This window comes from Gobius niger (genome assembly GCF_951799975.1).
Source record: "Gobius niger genome assembly, chromosome: 11".
In the NCBI taxonomy this organism is placed as follows: Eukaryota; Metazoa; Chordata; class Actinopteri; order Gobiiformes; family Gobiidae; genus Gobius; species Gobius niger.
Window position 1 is genome coordinate 29,272,028 of NC_136862.1, and position 18,516 is coordinate 29,290,543.

General features: G+C 42.6%; 2 protein-coding genes and 1 long non-coding RNA gene across 3 annotated transcripts in view; 1 reads left to right on the plus strand and 2 right to left on the minus strand.

Moving 5' to 3' along the window:
* LOC306970430 overlaps positions 1-18,516 on the minus strand; it is a 441,258-nt gene that overhangs the window by 333,426 nt on the left and 89,316 nt on the right. The gene's annotated exons all lie outside the window — the stretch shown is intronic.
* On the plus strand, positions 682-6,843 carry LOC306970698 (dual specificity protein kinase CLK4-like; the record flags this gene model as incomplete). Its single annotated transcript, XM_079566726.1, has 10 exons — positions 682-790; positions 1,029-1,095; positions 1,176-1,289; positions 2,010-2,176; positions 3,190-3,284; positions 3,470-3,599; positions 4,397-4,479; positions 5,636-5,715; positions 5,797-5,887; positions 6,688-6,843. The coding sequence occupies 10 exons, from the start codon at positions 682-684 to the stop codon at positions 6,841-6,843; spliced, it is 1,092 nt and encodes a 363-aa protein (XP_079422852.1).
* gpr119 (G protein-coupled receptor 119) lies at positions 10,171-16,896 on the minus strand (the record flags this gene model as incomplete). Its single annotated transcript, XM_079566727.1, has 4 exons — positions 10,171-10,225; positions 11,899-12,191; positions 14,200-14,441; positions 16,452-16,896. The coding sequence occupies 4 exons, from the start codon at positions 16,894-16,896 to the stop codon at positions 10,171-10,173; spliced, it is 1,035 nt and encodes a 344-aa protein (XP_079422853.1).

Consider the following 18,516-nt stretch of genomic DNA (forward strand, 5'->3'; position numbering starts at 1 on the left):
TCAGCACAACATATTATATTCTGAATAGAAAAGTGTCCTCGAAAAGGCATCAAAGTACATTACATGACTGAGACGCATGTTTACAGCTGCATACATTCCCCATATGCAGCTGTAAACAGTAATAGCAACAACATCACATATTCATACAGCATGAAATGAGATATAATATTACATTATTCCGTCCTGGCCTTCACAGTTACAAAACACGTCCATGAAGTGACTTAATAATATATCCATAACCAGGCGTATGCTCAGCGACTGCAGCATGTGCCTGTTTACACGGTGATAAGAGAATAAGAAGTTCCTATGTTACATTTGACATACTCAGACACAGCTACAGTATGTTCATGGACCTGTTCATGGCTTACATTCGATCCTATTGCAATTACATGATCAACCGTACAATGAGCAGCATTAGATTAGTTCGTATTTCAGTCTTTTATTGTCGTTTATTTTACTGTGACGATGAGCGCAAACCGTCTGCGGCCTGTTTGGCACTTGCACCCTCTTTCACCACGATGGTTTCATTGTGGTAGAAAGGTGCTGTTGCTATAAACTGCCTCGGTGACGCCGTGTCCTGATTTGTGTCTCGTTCGAACGCCGTGTGCCGTGGGTGAATCCTGCACATGGATCTCTCCTCTGTCATCGCCGCCTCTACGCGATGCCCCGTCGATGGGCTTGATGACAACTACAAAGGACCCCCAGAGAGATAAAGGGGCAGAGAGCGGGGACCATGACGACGAGAAAGGGCATCTGCTTTACCACGAGGGACTGCTGCTCAACGGAAGATGTAAGATACTTGTATTTCCCTGCTATAGCTAAATACACACAAAATTGTTTACATTGTTTATACTTTACATTATATTATTAGGGAAACATCAAAAATGCATAAAGGCTGAGTTTGTTCATTTCTCTTGGTTGAATGACATGTCATCATTTGAGTTGGAGCCGATACAACTCAAAAGGAGAGGCACAGTTTAGGAAAGAAATGTCCAAACCGAAAGTGTTTGTTTGTTTGTTTTCCACAGATGAGGTCATGTCCACTCTGGGAAAGGGAGCCTTTGGTAAAGTGGTCAAGTGCCTCGATCGAGACAAGTGAGGTTTAGGAAGTACAATACGACACCACGATTTCCCGCAGCTGTAGTAGTTGAATATTTTCTCTTCGTGCTTCACAGAAAGGAATATGTTGCTGTGAAGATCGTGAGGAACATCGACTGTTTTAGTGAAGTGGCTCGATCTGAAATTGCTGTTTTGGAGGAGATCAACAACTTGGATGACGACAACATATTGTGAGTAGAAGTGCGAGAGTAAACATAAAGGCCGGAATATGTAAGTAAAAATGGGATATAATGAAAATCTGTGTTTTTATGGCTTCTGGTAGGTTTTCATACAACCGCTTGGTCACCAGGTTAAATATGCATTAACATCAAGGGTTTTCTTTTGCATAAAAAGTTCCTCAATGCATTTTTTAAGAACAAATTTAAATACGTGTTGTGAATAATAACTTTGCGGCTTCAAAAACTGGAAGATCATGCTCAAGTTCATCACCTTTACGGCAACAGGGCAGAGACAAATATTCTTACTTGTGAGTCATGTCATTGACAGCATATCTGCACTGCGCCCCCTACTGTTTTGAAGTGTGCTTTATCTGGTGTAAAATGGAGCCTTTGTAGAAATGTAGTGGAGTAGAAAGTATTACATTTAAGTACAGAGCTTAAATTTACTGTGCTACTGACTACTCTTTGTTTTGCTTGTGCGTGTGACTCTTGCTCTGGGCACTTGACTCTCACTTCCATTAATTAAAAAAATGTTGAAGTAAAATAGTAGAGCTGGCTATTCCTGACCAAGATGTGCTGGGTTCCCACACACTGAAGTGCCATTGAAGGATGGGTTGATTGCAAAAGCCCATTTCCTAACCATAGAACCATTGTATACATCTATACAATAACCACCATTCCAGTCTAGACCTCTGTACCTACAACATGTGCTGTCTCTCCTTGTTGCTGCAGCGCCTGCGTGCGAATGCTGGACTGGTTCGATCACGAGGGCCACGTCTGTATCGTGTTTGAGCTGCTGGGACTGAGCACCTGCGAGTTCCTGCAACAGAACAACTACCTGCCCTTCAGCCTGGACCAGATCCGAGCCATGGCCTTTCAGCTGTTCAGGGCCGTTTGCTGTGAGTACTTTGCACTCGGGAAAAAGTGAAACTTCACTCCAAGTAAAGGCCTTGCTTTTGTTTGCAAAAGGAAATGGGGTGAAAGTTACCTTTAAACGGTTAGTTGTGGTCCAAGCACGAAACTCTCCGAACACAGGGAGCAATGTGACGCTTTACTGTCACGATAACAGCAACAAAACAGGGATTTTGGTTGCTATGTTTCTTTATTACATTGTTTATATCCATTAAAGTAACAGTTTTGTTTTTTGCTTCTTCAGTTTACATAACCTCTTACCACCCGCCTTAAACGAGTGCATTTTCTCCAGTTCAGCTTTACCCAAAAAACTAAAAGCTTCTGGACTGGAGAGGTCACAGTCTACAGGCCAGTGTAACGCCTCATTTGAAAGCTAGGATCTACAAAACTGATGTAAACTGATTCCTTTTTCCTTGCGTTGTTTCTTTTTTATCTCATCTTTGCCACTTGTTTTGTTGAGTTTATGTCACTTTTTCTTGCACTTTTTTGCTGTACTTTCATCACTGTTTTTGTCAAATATTTCATTGCTTTTCATTGCCCTTTTGTGGCTTTTTTTCAGTCACTTTTTGATACTGTTTTTGTTGCATTTTCGTCCTTGTTTTCTTCTCATTAGATTTAGGTAAAGCCAAACTGAAGATAACGTGCTCAGTTCAGGTGGGGGTTGAGAGGTTTTTGTTTTTTAAGTGGAGCTCAACTGTCTTACAACCCACTTTTCAATGGGGAAAAAGTTTAAAATTAATGTAATACATAGCTCATTATCATAACTAGTTTGATCATAATATTCAAGTGAAACTTTACAAATCAAAAAGATATAAAAGGACAGTATAACGCTGTATTTGATTAAAGTGTCTCCTAATTGGACCCGAAAAGCCACTCATTTAAGTCTAAAAGAAATAATGTAGTGTTGGGGCGGGCAAGACCTTCTGAATATGTACCATTGACCTGTCCTATACAACATGCATATAATTAGTGAGATTCATTTGTCCTTTCTCTCCCACAGTCCTTCACAGAAATAAACTGACCCACACAGACCTAAAGCCGGAGAACATTCTACTCGTCTCTTCTGACTTTAACCTGGAATACAACGACAATAAAGTAATATTTATGAGTTTTAATTGTTATTAACTGTTCTTTGATACATTACTCGTTGACGTTTATTTGGGGCGATGAATGGGACTCGTTCTTTGTGAGACTTACACTTGGGGGGTAGAGGGACACACTTGGTAACAGCAGCTCTAAATACCATCGTTGATAATATACTTTACTGTTCTGTTTTGCAGCAATGCCGTGAGAAGAAGCTGAAAGCCATCGACGTGAAAGTGGTGGATTTTGGCACCGCCACGTTTGACCACGAACGCCACGAGTCTCTGGTGTCGACTCGGCATTACCGCGCTCCTGAAGTCATCCTCGGTAAGAAATAACCAATAGCATAGAGGATTGTGGAATCAGAGGCATAGCTAAGGCAGGCAGCTGCCTGGGGCCCCATTATTATATTTCTAATAGTGAAACCAGTTTATTGTAACACTCTTCATGACCTAAAGAACCTCAGCCTTCTGTTCTGAGGAAAACTTATGCAGAGAACTGCATTATGGGAGCTGTCAGGTGATCCGCTCCAGCCCAAATTAGGCCCACTCTCACAGTGCGCAGTACACCGAGTGGCCACAAGAGGGCCCCCTACTGACATTCTTGCTTGGGGCCCCTTGGTACCCTTAATTAGAGATTAGATCCCGCCCAAAAAATTCAGCCAGACCCGACCCGAGCCCGCGGGCATGAAGCCCGACCCGAGCCCGACCAATTATCGTAAAATGTAGACCCGAGCCCGAAGTAAACCCAACGTTATTTTTTCATTTTATCGCTGCCAGAAGCGCGGCGCCTCGTGGCGGGGGTGGGGGAGGGTGGGATGGGCTCGCCCACACATGCACCGCAGCTCTGCCCAAAAGGTATGCAGAAGACCAGACCGGACAGCCCGTGCGTGGAGTGCTTCAGAGTCAGACCTGACTGAAGCGCGCAATCATATTTGTGAGATTGATGCTGCGGGCGGGGCGGGGCCACGTTCACGTGTGCACTGCATGCTCTGCTCGTGCTGCTTAATAACAGTTGTTACTAAAGTTTATGTCTTTCCACAAGAGTAGTAAACTAATACGCCACTGTGTGGAATGATAGCGCTTTAAATAATTGGGATAATGTGTTATCCTCCGTTTATACAGATCTTGGCTGGAACCAGTCGTGTGATGTTTGGAGCCTTGGTTGCGTGCTGATGGAGTTCTATCTCGGACGAACTCTTTTTCCGGTAAAAGAAACACAAAACATAAAAAGTAATGCAAGTGGGGGTGGATAATTTAATATTTATATATTTTATATATATTTTTTCTTTTTGTAAGACTTTTTTGTAACTTGTAACCTTAATAACCTTAATAAATCCTTTCCACAGTCCCTCTGGGGGTAATACAAGTGTTAATGGGATGATTGGGGGGGTCTTTCATCGCCCCATGTTGTCTCTGGCCAGAAATAAATAAAAAAAACAGCATCGCACAATTAAGTAGCCGATGTCCAATTTTTTTTTTTATCAACGATGATGATCACGTTTCAGCATAGCCTTCGTCAGATCATTCTTTTTTCATCTTTGAACCACAGCGTGTCTCTGTCTAGAAAACCACAATTGTAACTTTGCTTGCACCGAGTCGGAGGCCCCAATACACAATAATGGAATCATGAAGAAGAAGCTAACAGGCTAACGGGCAAAGCTAATTACGGGTTAGCACCACTTAAACAGTATTTACAGCCACGTTTTAGTGAAAAAAAATTGTCTCCATTGTGTTATTGGATGTACAATATCCCTCTCTCCCTTTGTTTTTTTCTGTCAGCGTAGTATTTAATCTCACGGACAATTAATGAGTAAAAAGGAAAAAAAACGCAACATGCTACGACACCTGCAGTGGCACTTATGGCCTCTAGGGGCATGAGTTACTTAGTACTGCTTTAACACAACCATCTCTGTAAAACATTTCAATTACTTTGGGGTGGTGGTGGTATAAGTACATTTACTGAAGTACTGTACCTAAGTAAAGCTTTTGGGAATCTGTACTTTACTTCAGTAGTATTTGTGTTGTGAAATACTTTTACTCCACTACATTTCAAAAAAGGCTCCAAAGTAACATCCTTTTGTCCATGTGTTTGGTTCATTTGTACTTTGAATACAAGAGTAACAATTGACAGAGCAACTTACTCTTACTGGAGTAATATTTGGCCAACAGTATATGTACAGAACTTGTGCTCTACAAACAAACCTGCCTGTGCTCATCACCAAAGGACTATCACCAAATGCTAAACCTCTGGGCTACTGTCACCCCCCCACTGTTTTCATATGTATACGTGTAAATTTGAGCAGGAACATATGCCGGGGATTGATTGTGCTTTTCCTTGTTGAAATGCGCGTGCTGCTGCAGACCCACGACAGTCAGGAGCATCTGGCCATGATGGAGAGAGTCCTGGGACCAATCCCTTCGCACCTGCTCCAACAAACAAAGTAACTCAGCTTTGAATTATCTGTTATTTCAAATGTCTCGTCCTGGTCAATAGTGGTCAAACAAACGCTCTGACTTTGCAGAAAGCAGCATTATGTCCACAACGATCGGCTGAAGTTGGAGGAGGACATTTCCAGAGACAAATACATTAAAAAACACTGCAAGCCACTGAAGGTAACTCGCACCACTTTAAATGTAGTCCTATGAAGTTAGATTAGGCCCAAAAGACCCGTGATGGAGACAGTCCTGGCTTTGGCTCGCTCATATCGACTGAATATGTCCAGAAGAGACGCACGCAAACTATTATGTGGAGCACTAAAAGTTAATTCTTTGTTTAGCCGGTGTAACACTGTTTAAAGTCCCTCCGAAACACAGAAAAAGGGGTTGACATTAATGCTAAAACTAGGCAGCAAGAGAGAGGGAGAGGGAGAGAGATTAACACACAACTAGTCGACTAGTCTGTTAAAGCCCTAGCTATTGGTGCTTTGTTCTTCAAAGCACAAATGAAGTGGATTTGAATTTTATTGCTTCACTTCTATTATAGTTGAAGTGCCATTGCTCCCATGAGATGCTACAGAGTCCTCTTTGAATCCACTCCTCATCTCTTCCTTATTGCTCTCTCTTTAACAGTACTCTTTTATTCAGCTTTCACATACTTTATCCAATCATATGGCACATCAAACTACTCACCGTCCTTGGGGGTTGAACACTTTAGCATGACAGATGGAGAATTCTGGTGGTGCCTATGAAGATTCTCTAGCATATTTACGTGTGGACTTTGAAGGACTCATGTTTATTTATATCCACTGTCCCATCTGAAATGAAAAGAATAATTGACCCGTACCGTGGTTGCCCTCAGGCTCAAGCAAAGCATCTAAACTCCAATAATTAGAGTCTGCTCTAATTCATATTCACTTCAAACGTTTGCTCCCTCAACAAAAAACTTCAAATTTGCTTTCCTTTCCTGTTTGCAGAATTACATGTACTACAGCAGCGACGACGAGCGGCTGCTGTTCGACCTGCTCAGTCTGATGCTGGAGTACGATGTAGTTCGAAGGATCACCCTGGAGGAGGCGCTGTGGCACCCCTTCTTCAGCCCAGTCAGAGCCCAGAAGAAGCAGCGCAGCTAGCACATGCGTGTAGATATGTAAGAGGGAGGGGGGCTGCGACTCATTTCTCCAAAACATTTCTCCTCAACATCACATTTCCTGCTCTTTAAATTCTGTTTACAGAGAATTGAAATTTGGTCCTCTCAATGAATACTGATCAATGTCGCCGGGGCAACCGGTCCAGCGACAAAAAGCTGGTTTAAAAATGGGAAATGTGGGTTTTCAGGAGACATGTTTTTGAGAGTTGAGATACAGCCAGTAGGAGACCACTTTGTAAATATCTATTGTGCACGACATTGAAACGACTTGAATTCAGAACAGTAATCCAAATATGGAGTCATTATTTTTAGATTTATTTGACATGGACTTTGAATATTCAATTCTGATGCAATTTCCCCACTTTACTGTCACACTGTCACAATGGTTTTCCCCCTAATGGCAAATGCAAGTGCAACTCCTGCCCACGTGAAATGAAGAAGTCTCTGGGATGAGGCCATATCTCTTCAACACAAAGCAACGCAGTCCAGGGGCCTCCAAATCGAAACAGAAATACCATGAAATATTTGTCCTCAAATCTACCTAAAATATATATTATCATGAATTCAGTTGATTTTTATTTCAAGTATATTCTGATTTGTCCTGAGGTAATGGTTATGTAGAGTTTTCCAAAGACCCCCCCTCCCTCCCCCTCGTCTTCTCATCTACCTCACTGTCACTTCATGAATTGTGTTTTTGTTTTTCAATGTAAATAATGTCCAGTATTTGTGGAGATCATTCCATTGTTGTTTCAGTCGCCAGCAGTTTGTTAATAAAAGCTCGTCCTTTCTGTGTCCAATCACATCTCTGAACTGGTGAGTGAGCGCAGCACGGCACAGAATGACTGTGGTAAACTATGACACACTAAACCCGTGGTTCTCAACTTGTACGGCATCAGGATCATCCGTCATCCTTGAATGACAAGCCGCCACATGGAATAAGTATTAAAGGTGCATTTATTTATTTGTCATTGTACCACTGCGTTCAGGTGTGTGCGCCGCCATTGTGGGCCAACCTGACCAGCGTGTTTTTGGACGTAGGGGAAGCCAGAGTACTGCCTTCAGTGCTCCTCTGTGACGGCCTCCTGAGTTTGTCCCTGTTTCAGAGCGTGGTGTCCTGCACTGGTCAGCTCCTCCTCCTTCCTCTTCCTCCTGCAGTCTTTCAACATCTTCTCCTCGTTTGAACCTTTTTTGTTTCCTGATCTCACAAAAACACAGCAAAGATGTGCTAACGTAGTCATAACAATGTGGAAGAAAAAAGGCAAAAAACACAGCTGAACCAAGATAGAGGGAATTGCTGCTTGTTGTTTCACAGTAAAAAAAAGTTTATATTAATGCGTATTTGACCTTTCAGTGACCCAGTGACTATATGAGCATGGCGCCTTTACTTTCTGTCACAGTGGCCTCTGTGATGCTCCAAGATCATTTATTGTTTTTAGGTTTTTTGTATGTTTGTATATCATAACTATGGAGATACACACAAATATGCATTAATATGAACTATATCCGACTATCATGCACCTTGAAATAAGCTTAAAAGGCTAAAATCGTAATTAAAAACAACCCAACAGAAAATATTCACATTAAACCTAAAAAGGAATGGAAACAGAAATCACATATGACGACCAAACTACTGCCAGGTCCAAATTGTACAAAGGTCTATCGACAAACACAGACAAAAAAAAGGGACCAACTTTCTCTTTGTGAAATAACAATTAAAAGGACAGAAACTGGTTTATACATATATTGAAGATATGCATTCATGGTGTATAAATTATTATTTTTGGATCATTTCTGTCTGAAAAGCATTGCTATAGAAAATCGAGGGCAAATGTAATAAATTGGTGTGATCAGATGCTTAAAATGAGCCTTGTACAAAGCTCTCTCCAAAATCAGCCAACTCCCACTCTACTGAATAGGGCTGACGTTCCATTGGACCCGAAAGTAGAGCGATGACGTCACTGAACAAGAGGATTTCCTCTCAATTTGCTGCTGTTGCTGTTATACAGTCAGGTGCAAACTGCCATGTTATGACATCACACATGACATTTTAAAAGTTTGAAGGAGTGTTTGTCTGATAAATTGATGAAAACAGTTGGTACTTAAGTTGATCAGGCTCAGATCCTCCTCTGAGGTGGGTGACGGTGGCACAGTGTGCCGAGCGGGTAGTGTTAGAGGATAACATTAAATCATACTGGGTCAGGCTACAGTCGTACTATCTCTGTCATAGCCTTGACTGTGGAGCTCAGACTCTCAGCCACTGAATGCTTGCGTATCAGTATGACGCTCTGAGAGGGTATTTATCCCTTTTCTGTGGAAGCATAGACAGAATTGAATGGTCGGACTAGCGCAATGTCTCAAGTTCATGTCTCTGGGTCCCGTACCGATGGTAAAAAAACTTCTCCTGCATAAGACATGCTGCCTGTCATTCATCTATCCTCTCAAACACCATTGTTAATTCTCTAACAGTCTCGTGATCAGAAGGTTCACAGTGGGCTCCTGATGGTTTCCACTGTTGTTGTGTTCTTGGGCAAGACACTTAACCCACCTTGCCTTGGTGTATGAATGAGAGTGAGTGGGTGAGTGGTTCCTTGCTGTAAAGCTCTTTGGGCCTGATGAAGGTTGAAAAGCGCTATATAAGTTGAGACCATTTACCTTTTTTTCACTGTATTTCTGCATCACAGTGATCCACATTTGGGACTGCAGGTTTGAAACACCCAAAAGAAGCTAAAATGTGGATTTAAGGCGGGACTGGGCTTACAGATCTGGGTTTTTTTTATTCTTTGAATGCAAATCTAGTTTGAAATAATATATAATATAATATATATATATATATATATATTGGCTCAGATGGTTGGTTGGTTGGTTGGTTGGTTGGTTGGTTGGTTGGTTGGTTGGTTGGTTGGTTGGTTGGTTGGCTCTGTACAAACCTCCAGTTAAAGTTAATCTTCTGGTTAAAAGTCTTGTGAATGGGATTAAACAATGAAAACAGTTTTTGACGCTAGAAGACAAAACTAAATGCTAGATCGTGTTTCATGTGAATTGGCTGAATTGAAATACTTACAATGACAGTCAGATTTCAGCAGAGTGCCCGACCGGTCCTCCACTTCAAAATCGGTGTCACGTGAGCGCACGTTGGAACACGAAACATTCGACAATAAGCTGGTCTAGGCTGGTCCAAATCTTCCATAGGGAGCAGTAAATCAAACATACTGTATATCCTCCCTGTAAATGCTCTGATGCAGACGTGGGCCCATTACGTGAAGCCGCCGGTCTGATGCGGGGTGTTGTTTACAGTTGGATAAGCCTCCGGTCATGGGAACTTCCTCCTTCTTGTCATCTCGGGCTGAATTTTACGTGTCAGCAGACTGGATCAACAAACAGCCTGCGCTTCGGAGTTTGCCAAAGGCTCAGCAGACAAATGGAGCAGATTTATACCTGGAGAAGCGTGGGCCGTGGAAGCTAATTATGTCATGATAATAAAATTATCCAAACTTTATTGAGAGGATTTATGACAGTTAATGCTGTGAAAATGTGCTCTTGATTGAAAACAAGTCACCGCATTCTCCAATTTGTGGTCAGAATTTCCTCTGAACAAAGGGCTGGTTTTGAAAGAAATGAGCAAACCAGAAAATTATTGAACCTTGTCAATTATTTGTAGTTATTGGATCCACAAATTTGCCTCATTAGCCTTAGCTTCTCATTGTGATTGATTTCCCAAACCATAAAGTTAAACAAAACATCAGTACTCCCCCCTTATGATTTTGCTCTAAACCAGTTTAAAACCAATTTTGTGGTTTGTGGGCTGAAATCCCATGTTCAAACTGTGCCTGCGTGCTGAACATGACCATTGGAAATATATTTTCAAAAACAATATGAATGTATAAGAACGGGGGAGTATAAGCACACTGTTATGTGCTGTTTTGCAAATACAACAAAACAAATCACTTTTGTGTGGATTTAGTTAAAATTCTGTACAAGTGGTCCAAGTCTCAATTTTTTATTTGGATTTCTACTATTTACATGCAGAGCAGAGATAAATGTCCAGTAGAACTACTCAAACTCCGATAGGCTGTAATGCAGCAGAGCTCAGTGTTGTTCAGGCTTGCACTTGTGTTTTCAATACTTTTCTGTAGTAGTAGTTTCTGCAGGTCATATTTAATGATTTTTCATGCTAATATACTATATTTGAATGCTACAAATGAAAAAGATCTTGGCATATTTAATTATGAAAATTGTTTAAACATTCAATCAAACAGAGGATATTAATTTAGAATATCAAAGTGATGTTCTCATTCAACACCAGATTGGACACTACAGGCAACTTTTGAGAACAAGCTGCAGCTGAATTAGTTTTAGACCATAGCTTTTTGAGGGATGTTTGCAGTAAAAACAGCTCCTCAATGTCACTGAGCGTGTTAAAATAATATTTAAAAACAATTGTAATGCTTTTTAATTACTTTTAAGGCCTTAATTTTGGCATTATTCATTTAATGATTTTCCTCCCCCTACAGACCTGTTCACCACAACTGCCTCTAAAATCCCGCTCTGTCACTCAAAAAGTTGTTACTTCGGGTCCAAATTGCCGTCACGCACGAGCTTAATATAGAAGGTGCAGTTACACGTATGACCTGAGGTGGCAGTGGTGAGCGTAAAATGGCCAACTTGCATCTAGCCGCTCTAATGCCCTGCCAAAACCCTAAATTAACAATTGCCTTGGGGCCAGATTCAAACTCCACAGGACGTACCTTGGATACCTTGGCTTTAAACTATCTGTTGTCCCCGATTTCCTGGATTGCACAAGCTGCAGTAGGACAATATTTATTCCACACTTAGAGCTGGGACGCTAAATCTAAACCTACCTGATAAAACATGGTTAAAAGCTGAAATATTGACGCTATAATATACTTTAAGTAATGATCCATAAACTCAAAACTGTTGAACACATCGTAAAGGCTGACAGTTTCATGATCCCCGTTCGCTTGTAGACTTCGCGCTAGCATTGTCTCTGGTAATAATAATATGCAGTTGTGGGTTGCACCTTCCTCCGGCCCCCGATTGTCCCTGAGTTCTCCTTTTGCAGCAAGAAAACATATCCGCCAACATCAGACGCACCTCTCTTTGCCAAAAGGCGTAGACCAGGGGGTTAATGAGGGAGTTGGACAGTCCCAATAGAAACAGGTATCCCTCCAAGAGCTGGGTGAGCTGGCAGCTCCCGCACAGCAGCTTCACGAGGCAGGTGATGAAGAAGGGGCACCACAGGAGCAGGAAGCAGCCCACCAGCAGGGCCACGGTGCGCAGGGCTTTGACGTGGCTCCAGTACGGGCTCCGCGGCTGGGGAAAAGAGGTCACAGAACATCGATTTTACAACTAATTCACCCAACGAGTTTATCGCCTCACTGTTTGACGAAGCAATGTGGGATCGATGGGATTGTTTGGACAGACGGCACGGAACGGTGGACAGGCTTTAACTACTATAACCACAAGGCACTCAGACATCTCAAATACTGCACCATATAGCAACTTAACCTTACACAAAATAAACTATAACAGATTGATTTTACCCCCGAACGGTCAGGCAGTTGCACAGACTGATAACTGCTATGCACAAGAACAATGAGTTACACCCTGTAACTATAGTTCCCTGAGAGCGGCCCATCAGGCGTGTCCGTCTTTTTCTCTCGGAGCCGTTTATCTTGTGATAAGGTCCTATTGTAACGACTGGGAATTCACCGGATCTCTAGCAAATGAATATATTCTTTTAATTAAGTGCTGGACAGCAGGTTTCAGTTGGATAAAACGTTGAGAGGACATTCAACGCTAAAAAGGGAGAGGTTTCGGTGGTTGTTTTGTGTCTTGGAGTTAAAGGCTAGTGTGCATGCTACATCGGGGCATATTAAATGTTACCCAGGACTTTACACAAGCTGTTGGTTACAATGTTTTTCTGTGCATTTGACTTCTGACTAGTCTGCCCAGATGTTTTTTTGGGGTTTTTTTCAAAACTATGTATAATACAATGTCAAATGGCACTTTCTTTCTTTCTCCTATGTTTATGTTTATTAAGAACTCCATTGTCATCAACCGGTAAACACTTCGGCAACTCTTCCTGATGTGTGTTTTTTTTTTTTTTTTTTACAACAAAACATTTATTTGCATGCTATCAAGTACACACAAACATTCTGAATGCATTTTCATACACAAAACACTAAGCTTTTTGTTTAGTTACAACAGTAATTCAGATTTTTTTTTTAAGAATTCTTCTTAATGCTCACGTACCGCAATATAATATGAGTTGCTTCTTGAAGCTATAACTCGTTTTTTGTTGTTTCATTTAGTGTGGTAAATGGTTTGCCGTCAGTAACTTTAGCGGTTCTGTTTATCGTAGGAGGGTGAGGTAGAGTTGCCTCTGCAGGAGGAGCAGCCCGGGATTACTTCGATATGGACAAAACAATAACACCAGATGTAGATGTTTTAAAGAGGGGGTATCATGCTTTTTTCAATCCCATAGCACCAGTCTATATCACACTACAATGATGACCAAACCTTCTGTTGGTCTGTAAATGCAGTAAATTAGAATAACTGCCTTGTATAAAATTGCTCTTTCAAAATGGCTGTAGCGAATGTCTTGAAATAGGCCTCTGTCTCTTTAAGAACCTCTGACCCTTTCCGACACGCCCCCTCCACACGCTGTCTGTGGCATCAGTGGGGAGGGGGTTCTGCTGAGGAGCAGTGGTTGGTTACTCGGCTGGTGACGAAAGCTCGGAGGCGTCTCCAGGAGGTGGGGGCGTTCCTAGGAGGACTCAGGCAAACCTATCCCTAAAATGGCCGCCATCAGAGTTTTTACAGATTACTCAGAAATACGTGAATGTGCCAAGGCAACACTTCAGGCATGTTTTTAATGAGGGAATGACATAATAACATGATGTAAAGCTTGAAAAAGTTGATTTTGCATAATACCCCCCCTTTAAAGGAACAGGCCGCCGTTTTTACATTCTGAAATATGTCTGTGTGGGCCTCTACCAATGTATTCCTATAGCTCCAAATGGGGTGAAGTTAGAAGTGACTAAGTTCTTCCACGGGCACAAAGACCAGACAGGTACGTATCAACTCGTCTAAGCTCAGATAAGAACATATCACAGTATGGAAAAACGGTGGCCTGTTCCTTTAAGATTTAAGAGCATGTGCTGACTATCTAGTTCAATACGTGTACATATTAATCTGTCAGCGTTCGCTATTAATTACAGTACAGAAATATTATTTTGCGTTTTCTTCTTTTGTGTGTGGGTGTGGCTCAAATTTCCTTTCATTGGATTTGTGTGATTGTCTGAGTGATTAGCTTTACCCTCAGGTTGTGGTCTGTGCTGTTCCCGTATTCGCTGGTCCGGGACCCCGCCTGCCGCACCTGCAGGATCTGCCGCTGGTGAGTGCACGCGATCTTCAGGATGTCCAGGTAAATGTACACGAACACGGACAGCACCGGGAAGAAACAGACGCTGTACAGAATGATGATCCCCACGTCGTAGATCACCGAGAAGAAGTCGCAGAAGCCGTTGTAGAATTCCGACTGGAGAGAGGGCACCATCACTGGACACAGAGCAGGAAGGTGGTATGTGATTATCCAGTTGTGTGGGGGGTATTGTGAAAGTATACGAGCCTGCTTGTGTACTGTATGAATGAATCAAGTTTGAATCTGTGGTGCACAAGTCAGATGTCTGTTGGCCAGGTTGCAAGTCAAGGCACAAGTCACTGCCCTTTAGACACACACAAATCTAAGTTGAGTTCCAAGTCAACAGGTTTATGTTCAAGCTGTGTTACGAGTCGAGTCGTATAACTCTAGTATAGCTATGGCTGCCAGGTTATAAAACCAGAGCTCCTAAAAATACGTTCATCCAGTGGACATGTGCACTAAAACCCTCACAGTCTGGGAATTATAAGAATAATATGGCGGACAGGTAATCATTTTCACAAAACATCACACATCATTATCTACAGGCAGGTGAGTAGGAGAGGAGGGTTAAAGTATCAATCCCGCACATGGCCTAACTTACAAAAATAGTTTCTTTGGAGAAAATCCACACTTCAGTTCTGAGACCTGCATTAAGCAAACTACTGAAGAGTTTCAGGTGACAAACCTTACAGTAAGTAGGGTACGGCTGGCACCCAAAGGAGACAGTTAAGGAGGTGCATTGTGGAACGTTTTATGCACACAAAAAAGTGGATATTAGTGCGTATTTGACATTTCAGTGACCCAGTGGCTGTGGCTAGCTCGACGCCTTCGCTTTCCATCCTGTGGCTCATATGATGCTTCAGGATCAATTTTATTTCAGTTTGTTAGGGTTTCTGGTAGGTTTGTGGAATGGAATGTATATAACCATGGATACGGTTCAATCAGCAGTGAAAACCCCCAAAACAATTGATTCTGGAGCGTTCTACAAGTAAAAGCGCTATGCTAACCACCTAAGTATCCCCTGGATCACTGAAAGGTCTAATACAAATGAACTGTTTCCATGGTTACGTACACATTCTATCCAGAAAACCCTCCAGAAACCTTAAAAAAATACTGAAAGAAAATTGATCCTGTAGTCCTAAAGGCCAGTGTCATGGAAACTAAAGACGCCATGCTAACCACATAAACAGCCGCTGGGTCACTGAAAGTCAAATACACACTAATATTCATTGCTTTAAAAAATATATTATATATTAAAAAACATTATTATACGGCTCTTCACAACGTAAGTAGAAGCTCCGTTGATTTGAATGGGATTTCCCAACGTTCTACCGGTCATTATTTTCTGATAAAGGACCTCTGAGAAAAATAATGACCGCTGCCAATGGCAACGGAGTTCGTGCTTTCATATCACTCCGCGCGTACGTAGTAGCGACACTATCTCTGTCCCCGTCACTGCGGGAGAAGTTGGGGGAATTGCTCGTGAAGTTAGCGTGAGTCTGACTTTCAACTTACCCAGAGATTCACCACTATTCCTCCTCTCCAACTGCACCTTCAACTAAGTAGCTAGGCTAGCTTCTAGCCTTGCTGCTTCTAGCCTAGCCAAACGTTGCCGAGCAACGCGCAAACTTTTGGGAACTATTTGTCGCGGAAGTCATTAAATAAACCTTTCGACCTTCATAAAAGTGTACGACGTTTATGTTGTGTGTGTTCAGTTGGCAAATGGCCGTATAATAAGCGGGATAATGTATAGAACGCTGGTCATTATCGGGAAAATAAGCACCTTCAGGGCGAAACAAGACCCCTCCGCTTTGCGTCGGGGTCCGGTTCGCCCTGTCGGTGCTTATTTTCCCGATAATGACCAGCGTTCTATACATTATCCCTTACGTATAATGCACTTAAAGGTGCATTATGCAGCTTTTTTGGGGGGAAAAAGGTTGATTTTACTGTCTTTACTTTCCATCCAGGTGGCCTCTAGGATGCTCCAGGACCAATAGTTTTTAGGGTTTCTGGTAAGTTTTCACTGCTGATGGACCTGTTGCCATGGTTACGCATACATTCCATCACAGATGCCTCTAACCGCCACTGTCGCCCCCATAATCTCAGGGCTTGAGAACCATCCCCAACCATCCCCTCAGACTGCTCACCTGGCATGAATCCCAGGGCGAACGCGCACACCCAGAGCGACGCCAGCGCCCCCGCGGCGACTCCCCTCCCGGACCTCTGCGCGTACCTCAGCGGCAGTTTGATGGCGGCGTAGCGGTCCAGCGAGATCAGAAACATGGACATGATGGAGGCGATGCACGGAGAGCTCACGAACGTCATCCTCAGAAGGCACCTGCCCCGGCCCGGTGCGGCGGCGGCGGCCATGTTGGGGGGTCTGCTCTGCGTGCCGTTGCCGTCGTCTGTGTTAAAATCCTCAGTGGCCAAACCGGTTATGGCTACTCCCACTAAAGTGTCCGCCACAGCCAGGTTCAGCACGAAACACCAACTTTGGCGCCTCTTTTTGAGGAGGATCTTGGCCAAAGCCGCCGCCACGAGCAGGTTGGTGGAAATGATGAGGCAAGAGGCCGTCATGAGGATTATAGCCATGATGTGGGGCTGAAGGGCAGTGGGGGAGCGGACTGATGCCACGCGATCCGATGGAGTGAGGAGAATAGACATCTTTGCAAAAAAATCTCAGCGAGAACGACCTCTTTACATTTTAAGGCAAAGTTGAAAAAAGAAACACTCTCTGGCTATAAATCTCAATAGTTAAATATTATGTCATTATAGAGTTATTAAAAAGCTGGCCAAAAACATGACAAAAATCATATACCCTCTTCAAAAATGTATAGACGTATCCGGTTTGGTAACAAATAGATTAAAAATACATTGCATTGTCACTGTCCCAGCACAAGAAAAACATAATAAATCCATGGCAAGAGCACAAGTAAATCATTCCACTGGATTTAGGCGTTCCGTGGGAAAAATATATTATTCCAGCCTTGTTGTTCACAGCCTACTTTACATTTCCAAATCCAAAAAAACATCGCATTATCACAAATAGCCTTTGCAGTTAATGATACTTCCTTTTTTCTGGCGCTTCTTCCTGTTGCCTTGGAACAAAATGAGCTGAAGCAGCACAGTGGTTTTCAGAAGGACCACCCATCTGTCACCAAGCCCTTCCCATTCATGGGCTGCAGCTCGGCGGGTTATAAGGCTATAGCTGTTTTATTTCATTTGTATGAATCAGTTAGTGTGTCATAACATCGTAGTGTCAGGCAGAGCGCTTTCCATGGAAAAGGATAAACTAATAGATCACTCGTAAACCAAACCATGAGAAGAAATCTCTGGGTCTCATCTCCACATTTGATCTCAATTAGGAAAGAAAGAAAGAAAGAAAGAAAGAAAGAAAGAAAGAAAGAAAGAAAGAAAGAAAGAAAGAAAGAAAGAAAGAAAGAAAGAAAGAAAGAATGGGAGGGAGGGAGGAAGTTAGAAAGAGAGAAAGAAAGGAAAGAAGAAGAGAAGAAGAGAGAAAGAGAGGGAGGGAGGGAGGGAGGGAGGGAGGCCGAGAGAGAGAAAGAAAGAAAGAAAGGAAAGAAGAAGAGAAGAAGGGAGGGAGGGAGGGAGGGAGGGAGGGAGATAGGGAGGGAGGGAGGGAGGGAGGGAGGGAGGGAGGAAGGAGCATGACCTTCTGCTCATGAGACGACCTGATGCTTAAATATTAGGACAGTGCTTCTGAACTCTTTAGTGTGAGCGTGGCGTAAAGCTGTGGATGATGTTTGTGTCTTTCACTGAAGGTTTACTCTAAACATGAGTTTGAGATCCCACACTGCTGTGATAAAGGACAGTCACAGGCTCTCAGGGTTAGTGTTGTAATGTTGTTTATGCATTTTAAGATTGTTTTAACTTGTAGGCTGAAGAGCACTGAGAGACAAATAGCAGGGCCGGGACTCAAACCCACGACGTTGAGGTCGGAACAGTGTTCTGCCTGAGATAAGGGCTGCACATGTGTGTAACTGCCTGAATCCTGGATATTTATACACTCTCCAGAGCCCTCTTGTATTAATCCCTCATGTTTTAACACCTTCTCCTGATCATTCCAGCGCTCAAATTGCCTTCATTGAGCTCCTAACTAACAATAATAAAACTTCATTGTTTTTCGCCCCTGCAGCTTTTCTGAGTGTGGAAAAGTAGCTTAAACAGTTAAAATGCATAATAGGCCACTAA